The sequence below is a fragment of the Dipteris shenzhenensis genome, chromosome 11 (genome assembly GCF_047967505.1).
Source record: "Dipteris shenzhenensis isolate YYH24624 ecotype China chromosome 11, Dip_SZ_1.0, whole genome shotgun sequence".
NCBI lineage: Eukaryota > Viridiplantae > Streptophyta > Polypodiopsida > Gleicheniales > Dipteridaceae > Dipteris > Dipteris shenzhenensis.
In genome coordinates, this window is record NC_141606.1 from 33,018,743 (window position 1) to 33,036,513 (window position 17,771).

Sequence of the window (17,771 nt, forward strand, 5' to 3'; positions counted from 1 at the left end):
TTGAGCCTATAGAGAAAGATGAATCGTATCCTTGCCTAGATTTTGATGCATTTCCTCATCAAGAAGCATGGTGCTAAACTCTTCAAAGGTGAGCATTCAATGCTATGATAAAACCTATTATACTTGGGAGTAAGAATATGAGTGTTCCTTCATGCAAGATCTTCAATAGTGACAATAGTACCAATTCTAGACATTTGAACTTGTAGTTCTTCACCCATGTAGTTAACATATCTATTGCTTCACACTCAAATAGTTTCTCTAACACAAGATAATTCTCTAGAGTGTGGATCCTTGTCTAATTGTGGTTTCATATTTGTTCTTTAGTACTATCCATGCCTATGAAATTGTAAGGATGCATTAAATGAGAGTCATAATAACAAGATGAATTTCATTCATGTGGCCTGCCGAGAGAGAGAAAGAGAGAGAGAGAGGGAGAGAGGGGAGACCAGAAGGGGAGAGGAGAGAAGAAGGAGGGAGAGAGAGAGAGAGAGAGAGAGAGAGAGAGAGAGAGAGCAAGACAAATGTCTCGTGGCAAGTCCTATAGGGTCCCGTGGGTTATGACCACGAATAGCATGCACAGATCGTGATTTTAGGATACTTCCACAATTCCATTTTCCCTCCCTTTTAACATCTACTTTAACCTCCCAAAAAACACGGGTGCAATTCCTCTGTTTTAAAGGATAGCAAGCTTCATCCCTCTCTGAAAGGTTGGCCCTACAGTAAGTAACTACATCAGCAACACACTTTAAGATAGATCCATTTGGCTTCAATTCTTTGTGTGTCAATGTTCTCTTCACCACAACTCCTGCTCTGTCATGTTCTCCCTTGCCATGTCCTGATACTGAGAAAAAATGACTCATTTCTAACCTCATCAAACTAACATATCTTGCCACAAAATAAAATGGCCTATAAGCCTTGAACTGTGAAGCAGCACCATCTGACCACACCCAATGTTGTTTAATTACCACCCCTTGTTCCTTCAACCATTGAAAGTGTAACATGAAACAATGTTGCACAAACAATGTATCATTAATTCTATCATTTGAAATGAAAAAATGCATAGTTCACTCACCTTCCTATAGTATGTTATGTGTATAAATATGGTAACCTGTGTAGAATGCCAATGCATAGACCAGATCGCATTCTGCTCTTTAAAAGCATAGTTTTCAACAAAGTCTACCACAGACACAACCACATAATCAAGAAAATTATGAATGCAATCCTTGAACTATTGTGCTTGCCACACCGAGTGATGAAATTGTGAGTAATAAAGAGGTTGAGCTTTGTTTTTAATATTTTAAGGAACTCCCAATAGTGCATCTCCTTATTCATGAGATCTTTCATTTTCTTTTTGTTTCCCTATTTGGGCCACAGTCTCTACATATTCAAATAGCTTCACAGTCATATTTTGCCCTGTCTTTCTTGTCTCCAGAGAGCAGCATTTCAATTTCTTAACACCACAGTTTTTGTATTTTCCCATCAAGCACTTTCTATCATGGAAGGATTTGTATTCCTTCTTTGGGCAACAGACTATAGACTCCCACAACTGTGTGACACCATTGAACATATGAACTACAGATGTACATGTCATGCTTTTACCATCTCCTACATAGACCAAACTTCTGCATCTGCATCCACATCCATGGAGACCAAAATTTTGAGAACGAATGTGGTTGAGTGCATCCTTCAAGAAAGATATGTGAATGTGATATGCACAACATGTATATCTATCCTTCACTCGACGAATAAAGAAAGGCTTTAGTGACTCAAATGAACGCAATTGAATTATGGCTTCAAGATGACAAGCTTTAAATGTGGAACAACTCAACCTACAAAAAAATAACCCATAAAATTGGACGGTAATTATGATAAACAAGTGCTTACTCTCATAAAAACGAGTGCTAACTATCATAAATGTTGACTGTCATAAAATAGGTCATAACTATCATAGAATTGAATGCTAACTATCATGAAACAAGTGTTAAGTATCATAAAATATGTGTTAATTATCATAAAACTGCATGCTAGCTATCATGCTAACTATGAAAAGACTAAATGCTAACGATTGATGAAATTGATATGTTCGCTATCATAAAACAGGTGCTAATTATCATAAAATAGATGCTAGCTATCATAAACTATGTGCTAACTATATCAAAGAGGTGCTAATTATCATAAAATAGAGTACTAACTATCATAAAATAGGTGCTAACTATTATAAAAGAGGCGCTAATTATCATAAAACAATGTGCTAACTATCATAAAATTGGAGCTAACTATCATAAAACTGAATGATAACGATCATAAAATAGGTGCTTACTATCATAAAATTGAATGCTAACTATCATAAAGCTGATAGGTTCACTATCATAAAACAAGTGCTAAAAATCATGAACACTGTGAAGGCTAACTGTCATAAAATACGTGATAGCTACCATGAAATAGGTAGTAACTATCACAAAACTAAAGGCTTACTATCATAAAATAGGTGCAAACTATCTTTAAAGCTAAATGTTGACTATCATAAAATAGGTGCTAACTATAATTAAAAGTGAACGCTAACAATGATATAACATGTATTAGCATACTGACATTAGGTAATTATCATAAAGCTGAATGCTAACAATCCTAAAATAGGTGCTTACTTGAATGCTAACTATCATAAAACTAATAGGTTCACTATCATAAAACAAGTGCTAAAAATCATGAATACAGTGAAGGCTAACTACCATGCTACCTACCATAAAACAGGTTGTAACTATCACAAAACTAAAGGCTAACAAATTACAATCATAAAATAGGTGCAAACTATCTTTAAAGCTGAATGCTGACGATCATAAAATAGGTGCTAGCTATCATTAAAAGTGAATGCTAACAATGATAGAACAAGTGCTAATTAGCATACTGACATTAGGCTAATTATCATAAAATAGTGTGCTAACTATCATAAAATAGGAGCTAACTATCATAAAACTGAATGCCAATGAACATAAAACAGGTGCTTACTATCATAAAATTGAAAGGTTCACTATCATAAAATAGGTGCTAACTATCATGATCACACTGAAGGCTAACTAATAAAATAGGTAGTAGCTATCATGAAACAAGTAGTAACTATCACAAAGCTGAAGGCTAACTATCATAAAATAGGTGCTAACTATCATTAAAGCTGAATGCTAACTATCATGAAATAGATGCTACTGCAAGGCCTTTTGTTTTATAATAGTCATTTCAACACACATGTTTCTAGCATCTGCCTACAATAACATCTCATCTCCTTCTATCAAATTTTACGATTTCAAGTGAATAAAACATGCCCATGATAGAAGCAAATGTAGGAAAGCTGGCTCCACACAATGACAATATCTCTGTACAAGTGCTCATTACAAAAAGATTAAAAAAAAGGTGTGCTAGAGCCTGAAATATAGATGCAAATGCAAGAAAGGGGAACAAAGCTATAGAAGCTCCAAATCAAAGAACAAGAAGGCATGCACCTTCATGGGGATTCAATGTTAATAGATAGACAAATCTTTATAAGCCTTATAATGTCCAAAATGGAACACAGGCTTCATTCTTAATAGCCCTATTAACACTTGTGTCGCTACATCCCATGCCTATCCATGAGCAATAAACCTTGAACACTTGCATCACCACAACATGGATTCCCAGCTTTACACACAAATGGAGCTTCAAATTCCTTGATTGTATTTTATCTCATAGGCCGCGAGGCCTCCCGAAGACGTTAATAGTAAATACATCTCTCTCTCTCTCTCTCTCTCTCTCTCACACACACACACACACACACACACACACACACACACATTTTAAAAAGTGAAAGCCATGATTGTTTATATTGCAAGAAAAACCACCTCAAAGCGAGGAGCTAGAAATAACATCAGCTGAAAACCTCTGTATATGCTAAATATACATCATGATCGATGTAGCGAGTCTACAAGCAGTCAAAAAAAGATTGCTGCAGAGAACGCTTGAAGAAAGCAAATAAAGAAAATGTTGGATCACCAAAGACTTTACAATTCCTGTTTATCCACGAAGTCCAAAGTGTCCAATAACCAACCCAAACAAAGAAAAGATTAAACTCCTGAGTGCACAGATGAAAACCAAAGAGCCAGAAGAATTTCCCAAAAGCAAGAAGCGAAAGAGCTTGCATCAAAGCAGAAAGATAATTATGAGTATTATTTGGGGTAAAAAAGGAATCATCAGCGTAGGCTTGAGCAACCATGCTGCGATTTTCTTCCATTTCCAAGCCTTCCTGAATCCACCACGCGCACGCACACACACACACACACACACACACAAAAGCATCCATCTTTTGCATTCTATAGTTAGGACAAGCACCATGTCAGGACTATTAGAAATGAAATTCCCTACAGAGGGTATCCCTCAATGGAAGACTGATAGAGCGTCCCCAGGAATTACACGCGGAAGTGTTTCACTACAGAATCGAAGTTCTTTACTTGTGTGTACTTCACAACCATTTATGTCTGTGCAAGCTAATAGATAGACAGTGTATCCAAGACAAATATAGAATCCATGATGATTTATTTCCGTCCAAAACCGGACACAATACAAAAGAGATGCAGAGTCCCACCAAACCATGGTCCTCTTATGTTACCAAAGATTTCCTACTAACTTCTTGGCACTCCTAGATCTCTGAGCTCGTGTGCTCCTCTAAGCTTATGTAGATTCTTTGTCTAGTGATCCCTCCACCTTACTGCCCAGGTAGTCAGCCTAGGTGGGTAGCTTCTCTTGAGCTAAGTCTGCAGCTTCCTGTATGCCTCCTTCACCTCCTTCACCTCCCAGATGTAGGCCCAAGGGAAGCCCTGCTGTGCTCCTTTCTGCCTGTGAGTTGCTGCTCCAAGTGATGCCAGATGGAGGCCCCAAGGGCCCCCTTATATAGGTCTGAAAGCCCCTCCTTGTAGCCGACATTGTAGGTGAAATGGAGAGACCCAGTGGCCCCCTACTGGCCGACTTAGGGGTCTGCCCTAACTGACCTGTAGGGTCCTCTTTGTGAGGCCCTTTGCTGGCCCGCCTGGCCACGTGGCAACCAGCCAGTGGCCCATGCTGATCCAGCCCATAGTAGGGGCTGTTATCTGCCCCAAATCCTGCCCAAACCTGCTGCAAACAGTGCACCAGCCCTCTGCTGTCAGTCCGCCTCCTATTAGGTCCCTTCTGGGTCCCAGAGATGCTCCAAGACAGCTCGTACGGCTTGCTGCACCTGCCCGGATCCTTGCTGACATCAGCGCCCTGTCCACACAGCCCTTGCTTGCTGGAAACCCTGCACAGCTAGGCCTTCTCCAAGCATGGAGAGCCTTCCGACACTTCTGCCTCAGATCTGCCTTCCATGGTGGCTTCCCTCTGCTAGGTACTTCTTCTCTTTGCGTGTTTGTCTGATTGCTGCCCACATGGCAGCCACGCTGCTGCCCATCTGGCATTCTCTCAAACCCTAGGCTCACCCCCCCCATGCTCTCCTCATTTGGGGGCTCACAGATGAGGAGGTGACCTCTAATATTCCAACAAGAACCGTGCTTATGTGGAAGCATTTTTCCAAGGATTTATTTAATTAAAACAACAATTTATAACCATTAACTAAAATTTTAAAGCACAACATGCCATTCATCCACAGTCTTAAAACTGAAAAATAAATGAAAGAAAGGAACACAGAAAAAGTGAGGCCACGTGGGGTGTGAATTGTGATCCCTCCCCTTGCTTGAGCTCAAATTCTTGGCGTATTTCTATATTCCAAAAATGATGAATCTCAATATGAATAGTATTCCAGAACTAAATTTGCAACCTATGAAGTCCTAGGAGAACAAAGAACTAAAACCCACTCCTTTATAACCATAGGAGAGAATAAAATGAGTGCCCAAAACTCAGCTAATGGAATATGCTGAATGTGAAGTGCTCACGCTTTCTTCATCCTCCTTCCATGAAGACACTGTCACAATCACTTTTCATGTTAGATGAATTAGAAACTTAATCCCACAGCCATATTCTAGTGGAAAACTTCCAATATCCCAATCTCAGCCTCAATTAAAGACTAATAATGAATTCTTTAACCAAAAAGATGTCAGATGGTGCCAAAAAGTCCTAAATCATCAACCCAATAGTGACCAGCAATCATACTGGCATGAGATCGTCAATCCCAGAGCAGAAAACTATGTTTAAAAATGGAAAACCGCTAGCAAGGGAGAAAAGAGTCCAATAAAGATTCTAGATGGTGCCATAATTAGTCTAAAGCAATAGAATAGGGCTCTAGTTAAATCACAATTGATCGAGGGTCTATCCTTGTCAATCACAATTTGCCTAGGAGCAATCTCTCGCTATTTGATCTCAAAACAAGAGCTAGATTCCCCAAAAATCTGATGGAACTTGTTTTAACTACACCTGCTTTTGGGAAGCTGGAACAAAATTGATCCCAGTGATAGCAAAAGATAACCCAAAAGTCATTTGTGGAGATGGCTGAGATAGGTTCTTTTTTATACCTGGAACATATAACACTTCTAATAGAGTCACTGCATCCCTTGACTCAAAAGTGACTTTAAACTGTCTAATCCCTTTCACAGCATAAGATGCATTATTTGCACAAGTGGCAATACCCCATGTGGAGCATCACTCAAGGACTGAAATAGAGATTTGCAGTAGGTAATGTGCTTAGAAGCACCGCTGTCAAAATACTCGCTGACTTAGAATCTGAAATAGGCAAAGCTGAAGCATGCTTCTCGGTTTGTAGTGACAGGTCACAACAAATACCCACTCATCATGAGCCATGTGTAGCCTCATAAGTATGTTCATGGCCAGTAGAAGAATTTGGAACTGCAAAAACTTGCTACTGTTTTTTCTTTTCCAAGGCAATGTGCTTCTGACATTCAAAGATGTCACGGCCTAGCTTCCTGCAATAATCACAGCACCTTGATTTCTTCTTCAGATCATTCGGGAGAGAAGAAGATGAGGAACCATAAGGCTTGGGCTTGCTGAAATTCTTGCACCCCTTAACTTTTCCTCCTTGATCTGTGGCAAAGGGTTGCTTTGATAGAGGCAGCCCCTATAGGAGCAGCTCTACGATTCTTGCAGGAACAAGGAAACAAGTTGATTGAAGGAGTAGTGGTGGTTGGGGTTGCACTTGGCCACTAACCTCAACATCGTAGCAAAACCGTCCATTCACTGTCAGGGACACAAGCTGTGAGTCTGGTACATTCTCATCAACATTGATGAGCTGCTCTCTAAAATCTTGGATGTGTGTGAGATAGGCATCCATGCTGTCCCCTTCGTTCATCTTTACAGTAGTGTGGCAGCAGTGGTAGATGAACCAGCAGTAGCTGCGGTAGCACCACCCGTAGTATGTGTGGGTGCATGTGCCAAAGAGACAGGTCTAGTCTCTGATCTATTTACAATAGTCCAAAGATTCTTTGTACCAACAAGTGGCACACCAATTACGACCACATGGGATATTTGGCACCCTCAAGCTTGTCCTCAACAGAAATCATTCCAAGCAAGTCATTGTTGGCCATTGCTAAAATTCCCGCTTCCCCTTCTGCCTTCGAAGAAGGCCAATTCCTTCCAATCTCATATCACTTGAGACAAATGAAGAGCAGAGTCTCTTCACAACATACTATAAAGGCTCAAATACAAAATCTCAAGTACATACCAGACTGTTGTACTGCCTATGTGTTTGCCCTGAAAGCAAACCCTGTACCTCATTGAGGCACCCACCAAGACCCTATGTAATCCTGTACTGTCCCCTTCTGAAGTACAACATCCATCTGACCATGAGACCCCAGGGCCCTCCATGGAATCCACCCTCGTGTCAGTGTCGACAGCCACACACCTGGAAGGTACCAAGCGCTCCATGCTGTCCTTCACCTTCACAAAGGCATCTGACTCCTCGTCGACCCACATCTCTATGTCAGACATCCTCACTGTGATTTTTTGGTCAACATATCTGACCTCGGTAACACTCGGTGATGTCACCAAGAACAACTCTTGGATTACCACATTTGCTTTGGCCTCTCCCTCTGATTCTGAGTCGGACTCCTTTTTGTTTTCCCAATCCGCCTTTTTCTTTCTACAGTCCTTTGCATATCACAGTAGAAGCACTTCTTCTTTTGCTTCCTCTTCAAAGTCTCATCGTCGTCAGAGTTGTCTTTCTTGGACTTGCCACCGTTGGGCTTGCCCTTTCCTTTGTCAGCGTAATCCTTCGCCAACATCGCCTTGTCGTCTTTGTTCTCGTTATAGAGCTTCTCTCGAGCTTCCTCCTGTAGCAGTAATGGATCCAACTCCTCAAATGTTAGAGGTTTGGTCTTCTGTCCTGCTGTCACGGTCGTAACAAAGCTCTTGAAACTCCGAGGTAGTCTTCTCAGTACCATCAAGGCCAAATGGCATGAGTCTGTCTTCTGACCAACTGCTGCCAGCTGATCCCTCACCACCTTGACCTTTGTCAAGTGGCTATGTACCGTATCTTCTTCTTTCATATCAAGATTGTAGAGTTGATGCTGAAGAAGCAAAATCCGGGAGGTGTTATCTGTCTCGTACAGATCCTTCAGAGTGACCCACGCCTCTCTTGATGTCTCGGCCATCTGGAGATGTGGACGAACAGAGTTCGCCATAGTCCCTATGATTAATGCCAGGGCATGGGCATCTTTGTCTTCCCAAGCTTCGAGCTCCTCTCTATCTACTTCCATGACTATCTCCCCTTGCCTGTGCACCATGTCCTCCGGCTTCGGCCTCCACCCTCGTGGTCAGCTTCCACAACTTTTGAGCCACTAAATGACTCCAGATCTTCACTTTCCAGATCGAGTAGTTGGTCCCGTCCAGTTTTCCAGACTCTCCAAAGTTAGGGATAGTGAATGAGAGAAAACTGGGGGAGGAGGAAGGGAGAGCAGGGGCTGAAGAGGCTGTTGAGGTCGACATCTCTGCTGTTTATACCACACAGCGAAGTCAACCAAACTCAATTTCAATAGACCAAAACTCTGAACACACCTGACTGAACCTGAGTCACCCTCCTTCTCGCAAGGGCACAATCCTCCAGTCATGGAAGTCGATTCCCAAGAGCTTCTGAATCAGGGTCGTCCTTCAGCAAGGCCCCTGCCTTCAGGCTCCCACACCTGTGAGCCTCCTACTTGGGCTCTGATACCATGTTAGAAATAACCCAACAGAGGGTACGCACAGTGGAAGACTGATAGTAATGCCTAGGAGCTCACACAGTGTGGTGTGGGATCTGGAATCACAAACTTCTTAACTTATGTGCATAAAATAGATGTGCAGACTCATCAATAGACAATGAACCAGCCAGATAGAGAAACCGCCAAAATAATATATTTTCGTCCAAAGCTATGGACACAATACAAAAGAGATAGATCCAGAGTCCCACCAATGGTGTGGTCCTCTGATCTCACCACAAGGTCCTTCTCCTATCTGCCAGTTATCTCTAGACTCGAGCCCGCGTGCTCCACCTCGAGCTTCTATAGACCATCTGTCCAGATCCCTTCCACCTTGCTGTCTTTGCACCAGCTAGGTAGGCAGCACTCTGAGCTAGGTCTGCAGCTCTACAGCCCACTTGAATCCTCCTGGATAGAGGCCCACAGGTGTCTGTTCTGCTGCTCCTTCTGCTCCCTGAACTGCTGCTGCAAGTGATGATAAATGAGGCCAAGAGCCTCTGCTTTTATAGGCCCCAAGGGGCTGGCAAAAACACCGACCAGCCTGCAGCAAACTGGCCGACCAGTCTGTGGCTGGTCCAGCCCTATAAGGGCTCACAACCCGGGGCCTTTTGGGCCCACACTTCTAGGGCCTTCAGCCCTCCAATCAAAGCAGGGGCCCAGCCCTATATAAGGCATGCCACTGCCCACTGGCAGCCCCATTTGCTGCTCCACCTGGCCTCCATGTGGCCGACCTAATCTGCTGCCCCGCCCTTCTGCGCCATCTCTTCTGCCAGACAGCCCGCCATGCAGGCGCTTTCAGCCTGCCTATGCTGCCACCTGTGCGCCTCTTTTGCAGGCCCATGCATTCCTGTTTTGACAGCTGCCCACATGGCAGACTGCGTGCTGCCCATGTGGCAGCCTCTGCCCTAATTGTGTGCTGCCCATGTGGCAGCCCCAATATCCCCTTGTCTACCTCCCCCATGCTCTCCTCAAATGGGGGCTTACAGATGGGGAGGTGACCATTCCAACAAGGATATAGGGCTGCATTGCTTGGGCCAATGGCTGAAAGCCACGTGGCTAGGCGGGGTCCACAAGGGCCCTAAAAGGGGCTGCCTACAGCATGTATTCCTACAGACCAGGGTCGGCCCAAACAGACCCTGAAGTCGGCCAGTTTGGGTCGACTATTTTGAGTAGGGTTTTGCCCTATAAAAGGGGGCTCTAGGGGCCTCCATAATCATTCCTTGGAGCAGCCCTCAGGACATCAGACAGGAGCAGCAAAGGGGGAGCCTTAGGCCTACATTAAGGAGGACAAGGTGACCTAGGAGAAGCTGCAGACTGAGCTAGAGTGGCAGCCCACCTAGGCTGGCTTCCGGCCAGCAAGGTGGAAGGGATCTAGACAGAGAGTCTACATATGCTCGAGGTGGAGCACGCGGACTCAGAGATCTAGAAGTGGTAGGCTTGTAGTAGAAGGACCTTTTGGTATTGTATCCTGTCCTACTTTGTGGACGGACGGAAATATAAAGAGTTGCTTCTATATTTGTTTCTGAGCATTGTCTATTTACTGGCTTGCACATCTTTGCACATTAAGTTTAATAAGTTTGTGATTCCATACCCCACACGCACACGCACACTGTGTGAGCTCCTAGGCATTACTATCAGTCTTCTGCTGTGCGTACCCTCTGTTGGGTCATTTCTAACACCTCTATCTATTGTATGACTGACAATACACCAGTCTTATCAAGTCGACCGCTCTTCTCAATCGAGCTACGTCTCCTATCCACAATCATGGACACAACAAATAGTAGTGTTAGTTCTTCATTGACTCCTAGAATCAATCCATGATTGTCGTGGGATTTGCTTCAACGGTTGAGCTCCAGCCCATTAGGTCAACCCTTGAAACAATGCTCTGACTCATCTCAAGGTTGTTAGCAAGATACCCTATCATCCGGGTCCCACCTAGTAATCCTACTCTCTTGGAATCCATTCCAGGAGATCTGTAGGGTTACCTGTCATTTGGGGCCAAAGAGAGCTGCGGGATGCAAACCTTGGTTGCTGTTGTGATCCGGACTGAACCAGCGGTAGGATTTTAAGCAGTTAGTCTTTAAATTTACTGTATGGCAATCACACTTCAATAGCGTACTTTACCTTGGAGTTTTTCAACTCTGTAGGTGTTGTGGATGGGGTAGATCTACTGCTCCCTGTTCCAGGTCTGATTTGCTACTGATCCCGATGGTGCTTACTAAGAATTGCTGCTCCTGAACAGCCTGCAAGAGAATGAAATGAATGGCCAAGGGGGCTGCCTTATATAGGCTTTTAGAGCAAACTGGTCGACCGTGGTCGGATGATCAACGCCAATTGTTTACCCTGGTCATCTGGTCAATGCTGAGAGCTGAGCAGGTCGGTCAAAAGTCAACTTGACAAAAAAGACAACAGCATTGGCTTTTGACTGGAAAGCCAACTCTGCGTTTTTTGACCTGCATTATCTTCTGAGGTTGCCTAGCATGGAATTCGCTGGTGCTGCAGCCTGTAGGCAGCATGCCATGGGTTGTGGAGGCCCATGCCAGTAGCACTGCATTAAGTGTTTAACTATGGTGCTCGAAAATTTTCTTCTGAAAACTCTCTGATGTTCTCAAGCTTTGATTCTTGATTAAAAATCTAGAATTTCTTCTTGTTCCATACCTTGTGATGGTGTTGTTGGTGCTAGTAGTGGCATTTCACATGTACGTTGTTTTTGAAGTGAAATACCATTTAACCATGATTCTTGATTGTTGATTGCAATGCTCTTTGTAAGAGGCTTACATGACATAATGCTAATTCTTGTTGAAGGAATATCCAAAATGTTGGTGAGCATGGTACTCACACACGAAGCCTTGCCCATTTTGTTACTAGCGGTGCTCCCTTCTAGAGTGCAAACACAAGCCCCATTGGAAGGCATGAACACAAACACAAACTCATCTCAACGTAAAGCATAGGTCCCATTGGAAGGCTCTAATACAATGTGAAGAGAGGAGGCCGAGGGAGGTATGAGTGGGAGAATTCACCATACAAACTTCTAATGTACAACTCTAGTGAAGAATGAAGAGAAATGAGTGTATATATAACTTGTAATGTACGACTCTAGTGAAGAATGAAGAGAAATGAGTGTATATATAACTTATAATGTACAACTCTAGTGAAGAACGAAGAGAAATGAGTGTATATATAACTTATCCCTTAGGGTAAGGGCTAGGCTTTTTGTGTTGCCTTTTGGGGTCCTCTTGAGACCTTAGGGCTACAGGCATCCATGCCCATGCATGATGCATTGAATGCATCTGGGCCATGGCTGGACGGGGGTGGGAAATCTTGCACGTCCATGATCCATGGGCATGTCCATGGTGGGGTAGTCTGTAAACACCCTTAGTATATGGCACAACTTACACTATTTTCAACAACATTGCGAATCTCATTCACCTTCTAAGCTTGCTTGTGATCCAGATGTTGATCAGCTATCCCCTACTTCTGGTTGGCCTCTCATGGAGGATTACCTATTGACCCTGGCTTGACCAGGAAGTGATGAGATGCACCTGCCACTGATGCACTAGTGATACACAAGAGACCATCTATCTAGCATTGCCTCTAGACATGCCAGGTGTGCACTAGATTAGGAGATGCACCCTCAGGATCCTCAGTCAAGCGAGGTGGTGTCGTGCGAGACAGTCACCTAGCTTTCTTAAGTCGGAGCAGATTTTCAGCATGAGGTCATGGGCAGATTCACAGCCTACCTCATTCAGAATATCTTGATGGTCAGAATGTTCTCTAGGGCACGAATGTTAATATTGGTGCTGTACGGGAAAGGTTTGAAGGTACATAAGTATGTGCCATTGGTTTGTAAATCCCCCCCCAATCAATCAATCAATATATATATACACACACACACAGACATATTACATAACATAATACACGTGTAACCTAGTTAGACCATGGTGACAGAACTGCAAAATAATGTTTTATTCTCTCTTGGATAAGGATCAAGCTATACCGACACCCTAAAGAGAGCCTCTCGCCCCTCAAGATGACATGTCAGAGGCCATAGCTGGTCTTACTACCTGGCATATCTGAGTAGGCTACTTATCGGTAGATAGGAGACTCAACCAGCAGCCACCACAGGGGCCACCACAGGAGACTCAACCAGCAGCCACCACAGGAGAGCATCTCGCCACTGATGCACTAGTGGTGAGAGGCACCTGCCACTGATGCACTAGCAGGAAGTGGAGATGGCACCTGCCACTGATGCACTAGTGGCACACAAGAGGCCATCTATTTAGGATTGCCTCTGACATGCCAGGCATGCAGTAGATTAGGAGATGCACCCTCAGGATCCACAGTCAAGTGGGGTGGTGTCATGCGAGCACCTAGCTTTCTTAAGTCAGAGCAGATTTTCAGCACGAGGTCCTGGGCAGATTCACAGCTTACCTGATTCAGGATATCTTAATGGTCAGGTTAGACCATGGTGACAGTCCTGCAAAATAAAATTATGCTCTCTTGGATAAGGCTCAAGCTATACCGACACCCTAAAGAGAGCCTCTTGCCCCCTCAAGATGACATGTCAGAGGCCATAGCTGGTATTATTACCTGGCATATCCAAGTAGTCTACTTATCAGTAGATAGGAGACTCAACCTGCAGCCACCACAGGAGAGCATCTCACCCCTTAAAGATGACATTTCAGAGACCATAGCTGGTATTATTACCTGGCACATCCGAGTACTCTTTCTTATCTCTAGACAGGAGACTCAACCTGCAGCCATCATGGTAGTCATCTGCCTCTTAATACTATCTTCCCCTTGAGCTCTAAAGGGAAAGCAAGGTCCAGGAGATTCTTGCAAAGACATCAGATTGTCACAAACCATTTCTCAAGACCTGGCCTCCATGCATTGTCAATCATATCACAAGAGAGGTATATGTTGATTGTATAGCCCGCAATTAGCTCCCTGCTGCTGCTCCTGGGTTCTTAAAGGCAATGAGCAGGGAAGTCTATGAAGTATCCCGCAAGGGATTGGTCCACAGATGCCCTCAGCTAAAGCTTAATCAGAAATTCCTATTTTCGCTGGGGATGGGGGATGGGGGATGGATGATGGAACTAAACTCCATATAGAGCCTATATCAATCTGGTATGACAGCCCACAACATAACAAAAGCATAAACATTAATGACAAAAACACACTCTCGTAAGGCATGAATCTGGCAGAAAATTAGTGTACTCAAGGACCATCGAGTTGACAAAAAAAAAAGGTGCAGTAGACGCCATGACAGATGCAGTGTAATACGATGCTGAAAGATGTCATAAGAGAATGGCAAAACTGTTACCAACCTCTTCTAAGGCAGCTGGGGCTTGTTTTGTTAGAATAGCAAGAATTTGTCTCATGGTTGGGCGTTTATCTGGATCCGAATCTGTAGCAGTCAGGCCAACAAATAGTAGCCTTTCCATTTCATCAACATTAAAGCCTCCAGCCAGGCGTGGATCAGCTGCTTCCATTAGTCTTCCTTGTTTGTTCAGGTCCCTCACCTTTTCGAATAAGAAATAGAAACCAGATTCAAAGGCTAATTGAAAGCTAGGTCGCCCACATGCCACCTCCAGAGCAACAATACCGAAGCTGAAAACATCCGATTCTGCAGTAGGAAGGCGAGTCATAGCAATCTCTGGGGCAATGTAACCGATTGTGCCAACCGCATTCGTGGACCGTGGAATAGCATCAGGATCAATAACACGTGCCAGGCCAAAGTCTCCAAGTTTTGCCTCAAAATTGGCATCCAGCATAATATTACTGGGTTTCACATCTCTGTGCACAACTCGTTTTCCCCCTTCCTCGTGAAGATACAACAGTGCTCTGCCTAAACCACAAATTATTCTATATCGAACATGCCAATCAATGATCAATTTGGTATTTGCGAATAACCATTTATCTAGACTTCCGTTCGGCATATAGTCATACACAACCAGGAGCTCTCCTTTGTGTTTGCACCATCCTTGAAGCCGCACCAGATTTCGGTGACTCAGCTCACTTATGATACGCAATTCAGAAACGAGGTCAAGCATTCCCCTGCCCCCTTTCTCAGCTGCAGCCACCTTTTTTATTGCTACTTGTAACCCGCCCCTTCTCAAAATGCCCTTGTAAACCTGTCCTTGGGCTCCTTGTCCCAGTAATTCGGAGCGGTTGAAACCCCTGGTGGCAGAATAAAGCTCCTTGTACTTAAACCTCTGATGACCAATGTCGGAAATGTTTATTCCTCCGTTTTTCCGTGGATTTTTCCACGTCGATCTCAAACGCGCAAAAATAGCTGCCAAAATGACAATAACCCCTGCGCATACTCCCACAACCGCACCAAGGACAAGATGAATCGAGTTTCCAGGTTGTGCATCACCCGGGCAGAAGGTGATCGTGAAATCGGCACCAGAGCAATTGAACGCAGATGATGCATCGTCCTGGGGATACGTAGAGGCGGTAGGGCAGAGATTCTTGAAGACTTGGGTGTAGTTATTAGGCTTACAAGCGCTGGTGCAGCAGTATTGGTTTTGGAAAGCGTTGCATGGGCTGGAGCATGCGAAGGTGCTGCCATTGTGGGAGACTTGCAGCTTGGCAGGGCAATTGTGAAGGACGTCGGCTATGCAAGAGGGGCTTCCGCAAGTCAGAGCACTGGAGCTCTTGGAGGCGAATTTGGGAGATGGGGAGATGGCGAGAGGCAGGTTGAAGCCACCAACGAGAGAGATACGATAGAAGTAGAGATTGTTGGATGCTCCTGGCTTGAATTCTGCGAGGGTAACGGGCAAAGAGGTGCCGTTGATTTGGCATTGTAGACCGCTGCTACCGTCACAGTTCCCATTGTCACAGACGAAGTAATTGGTGGTGTTGAAGGTGCAGCCAGTGCGTCCCCAGAAGCGTCCACTCCAATCGGAAGGGACATGGACGGGGTTGGAGCTACCGGGACTGATGCCCAACATCGTAAATGCGCCTCCGAATGCCGGCAAAGAACCGGAGAGCGTATTGATGGCTGGAAAAACGACGTAGGAGCATCGATTCACCAGATTGAAGGCCACTCCTGCATCCACAGAAACCGGAATCGTACTCATTCGTTACGCCCAACATCTGTTAAATCGTTCTCGATCAATCGTTGTAGCGATCGCTAATGAATCAAAGATTGGAACGAAGTTTGCAATCAATTTGGTTTAAACCCCTCCAACGAACTTGCTCTCGCATATCCATATATTTGCAGACTTACGTCCCTCACTTTTCGATCGTTAGCTCACTGTAGTCTCATTACGACCTTCAGACAGGCTACGCACAACCTGTTAAATCGTTCTCGGTCGTAGCGATTCCAAACGAATCAATTGTCTGGAACGCGGTTAAACCCATAGACGTAACTAACGTTCAGCCTCTAGCAAACTGAGTGACCCAAGTGTTTATTTCAAATGTGCTGCTGAAAGTGTCATCGTAATTGCTGTGTATGTTGGTCTCTCACGATGTTATCAACCTTTTTTTTTAATTCCACCCTGCAACTCTAGAGTTGAAGAGTGTGCATCTGACGTACTCTCGCTATTGCAAAGTTCTCGTCCCTCACCCTTTCGATCAGTGTGTACTATAGTATTCGTTGATCGTTGTCCCTATCTAATTGTGCGCTTACAACATCTACACAGGCTACATACAATCATTTATTCCCAAATTCCGCTCTCGCGTCTCCCTAGTGCACCAGACTTTACGTCCCTCACCTTTTCGATCGTCGTTAGCTCAGAGTCGGCATGTCGACGACGCTCGTCGCAGCTAGCTTGCGCGCTTATTTACATGAATCTACGTACAAAATTCTGACCTCCACTGGCACAGATGCCCAAATTCCATTCACGCCCACATTCCGATCTCCACTCCCACACATAAAAGAATAGTAGAGTGCGTGCTAACCTGATACGAGGACAGAGAAGCAGCAGAGGAATATAAAGATTGACGTGAGGAGTGGCACGGAAGCCATGAAGCAATAACAAGAATTAGAAGAAGAAGAAGAAGAAGAAGAGAGCAAGTTAAACAGTAAAGCAATACCAAGGATTATAAGAAGAAGAGAGTTCTCGTCAAACTAGAGAGCCTCCCGAGTCTACATAAAGCCCTAATTTTCTTTTGCAAGAAGACAAAGCTCTATTCAGCCACCTTTTCTTTGTGCCTTATGTCACGTATTGTTAAGAAAACCAAAGCAACAAACACAAAAGCAAATCACTTACTCCACATATTCACCAAGTTCATCCCTCTCATGAGAAAAATCTGTCCGAAGAATGGAATGAAGTTCTTTCCTGCCACACATACAGAATCGAGACAAGCAATAGTAGGCAAACCTCCTCTGAAATTGATATCGTCAGGACCTTATGTTCCTCGGCTACACCGACAATACGGTCCTTCTCTGTGTCATTCGAAGCAGACTTTTGCACAGACCGATTCATTGAAACAACCATAGGGTTCTGAGAAGCCTTAAATATAGGAATTTTGACAATATTGAATGGAACCTCGATCACACTAGTAGAAGCCACACAAACATCCTACGCCCTCCGTAGGATACGGCAGAAACATCGAAACATACCCATAATCGATTCAAGCGGATAA

General features: G+C 44.1%; 1 protein-coding gene across 3 annotated transcripts; it reads right to left on the reverse strand.

Annotated features, from left to right (window-relative positions):
* Positions 1-1,720: 1,720 nt before the first annotated feature.
* Positions 1,721-17,207, reverse strand: LOC147896931 (PR5-like receptor kinase). Of its 3 annotated transcripts, none has more exons than XM_087381710.1 (3): positions 17,085-17,207; positions 14,504-16,230; positions 1,721-1,829 (listed from the first exon to the last, which is right to left on the reverse strand). In XM_087381710.1, the coding sequence occupies exons 1-3, from the start codon at positions 17,149-17,151 to the stop codon at positions 1,809-1,811; spliced, it is 1,815 nt and encodes a 604-aa protein (XP_087237836.1). In that variant the 5' UTR covers positions 17,152-17,207; the 3' UTR covers positions 1,721-1,808. The 3 variants fall into 3 exon arrangements, with proteins under 3 accessions (XP_087237836.1, XP_087237834.1, XP_087237837.1); XM_087381708.1 differs by lacking the exon at positions 1,721-1,829 and adding an exon at positions 5,797-5,956; XM_087381711.1 differs by lacking the exons at positions 1,721-1,829; positions 17,085-17,207 and adding exons at positions 5,797-5,956; positions 16,898-17,042.
* Positions 17,208-17,771: the final 564 nt, after the last annotated feature.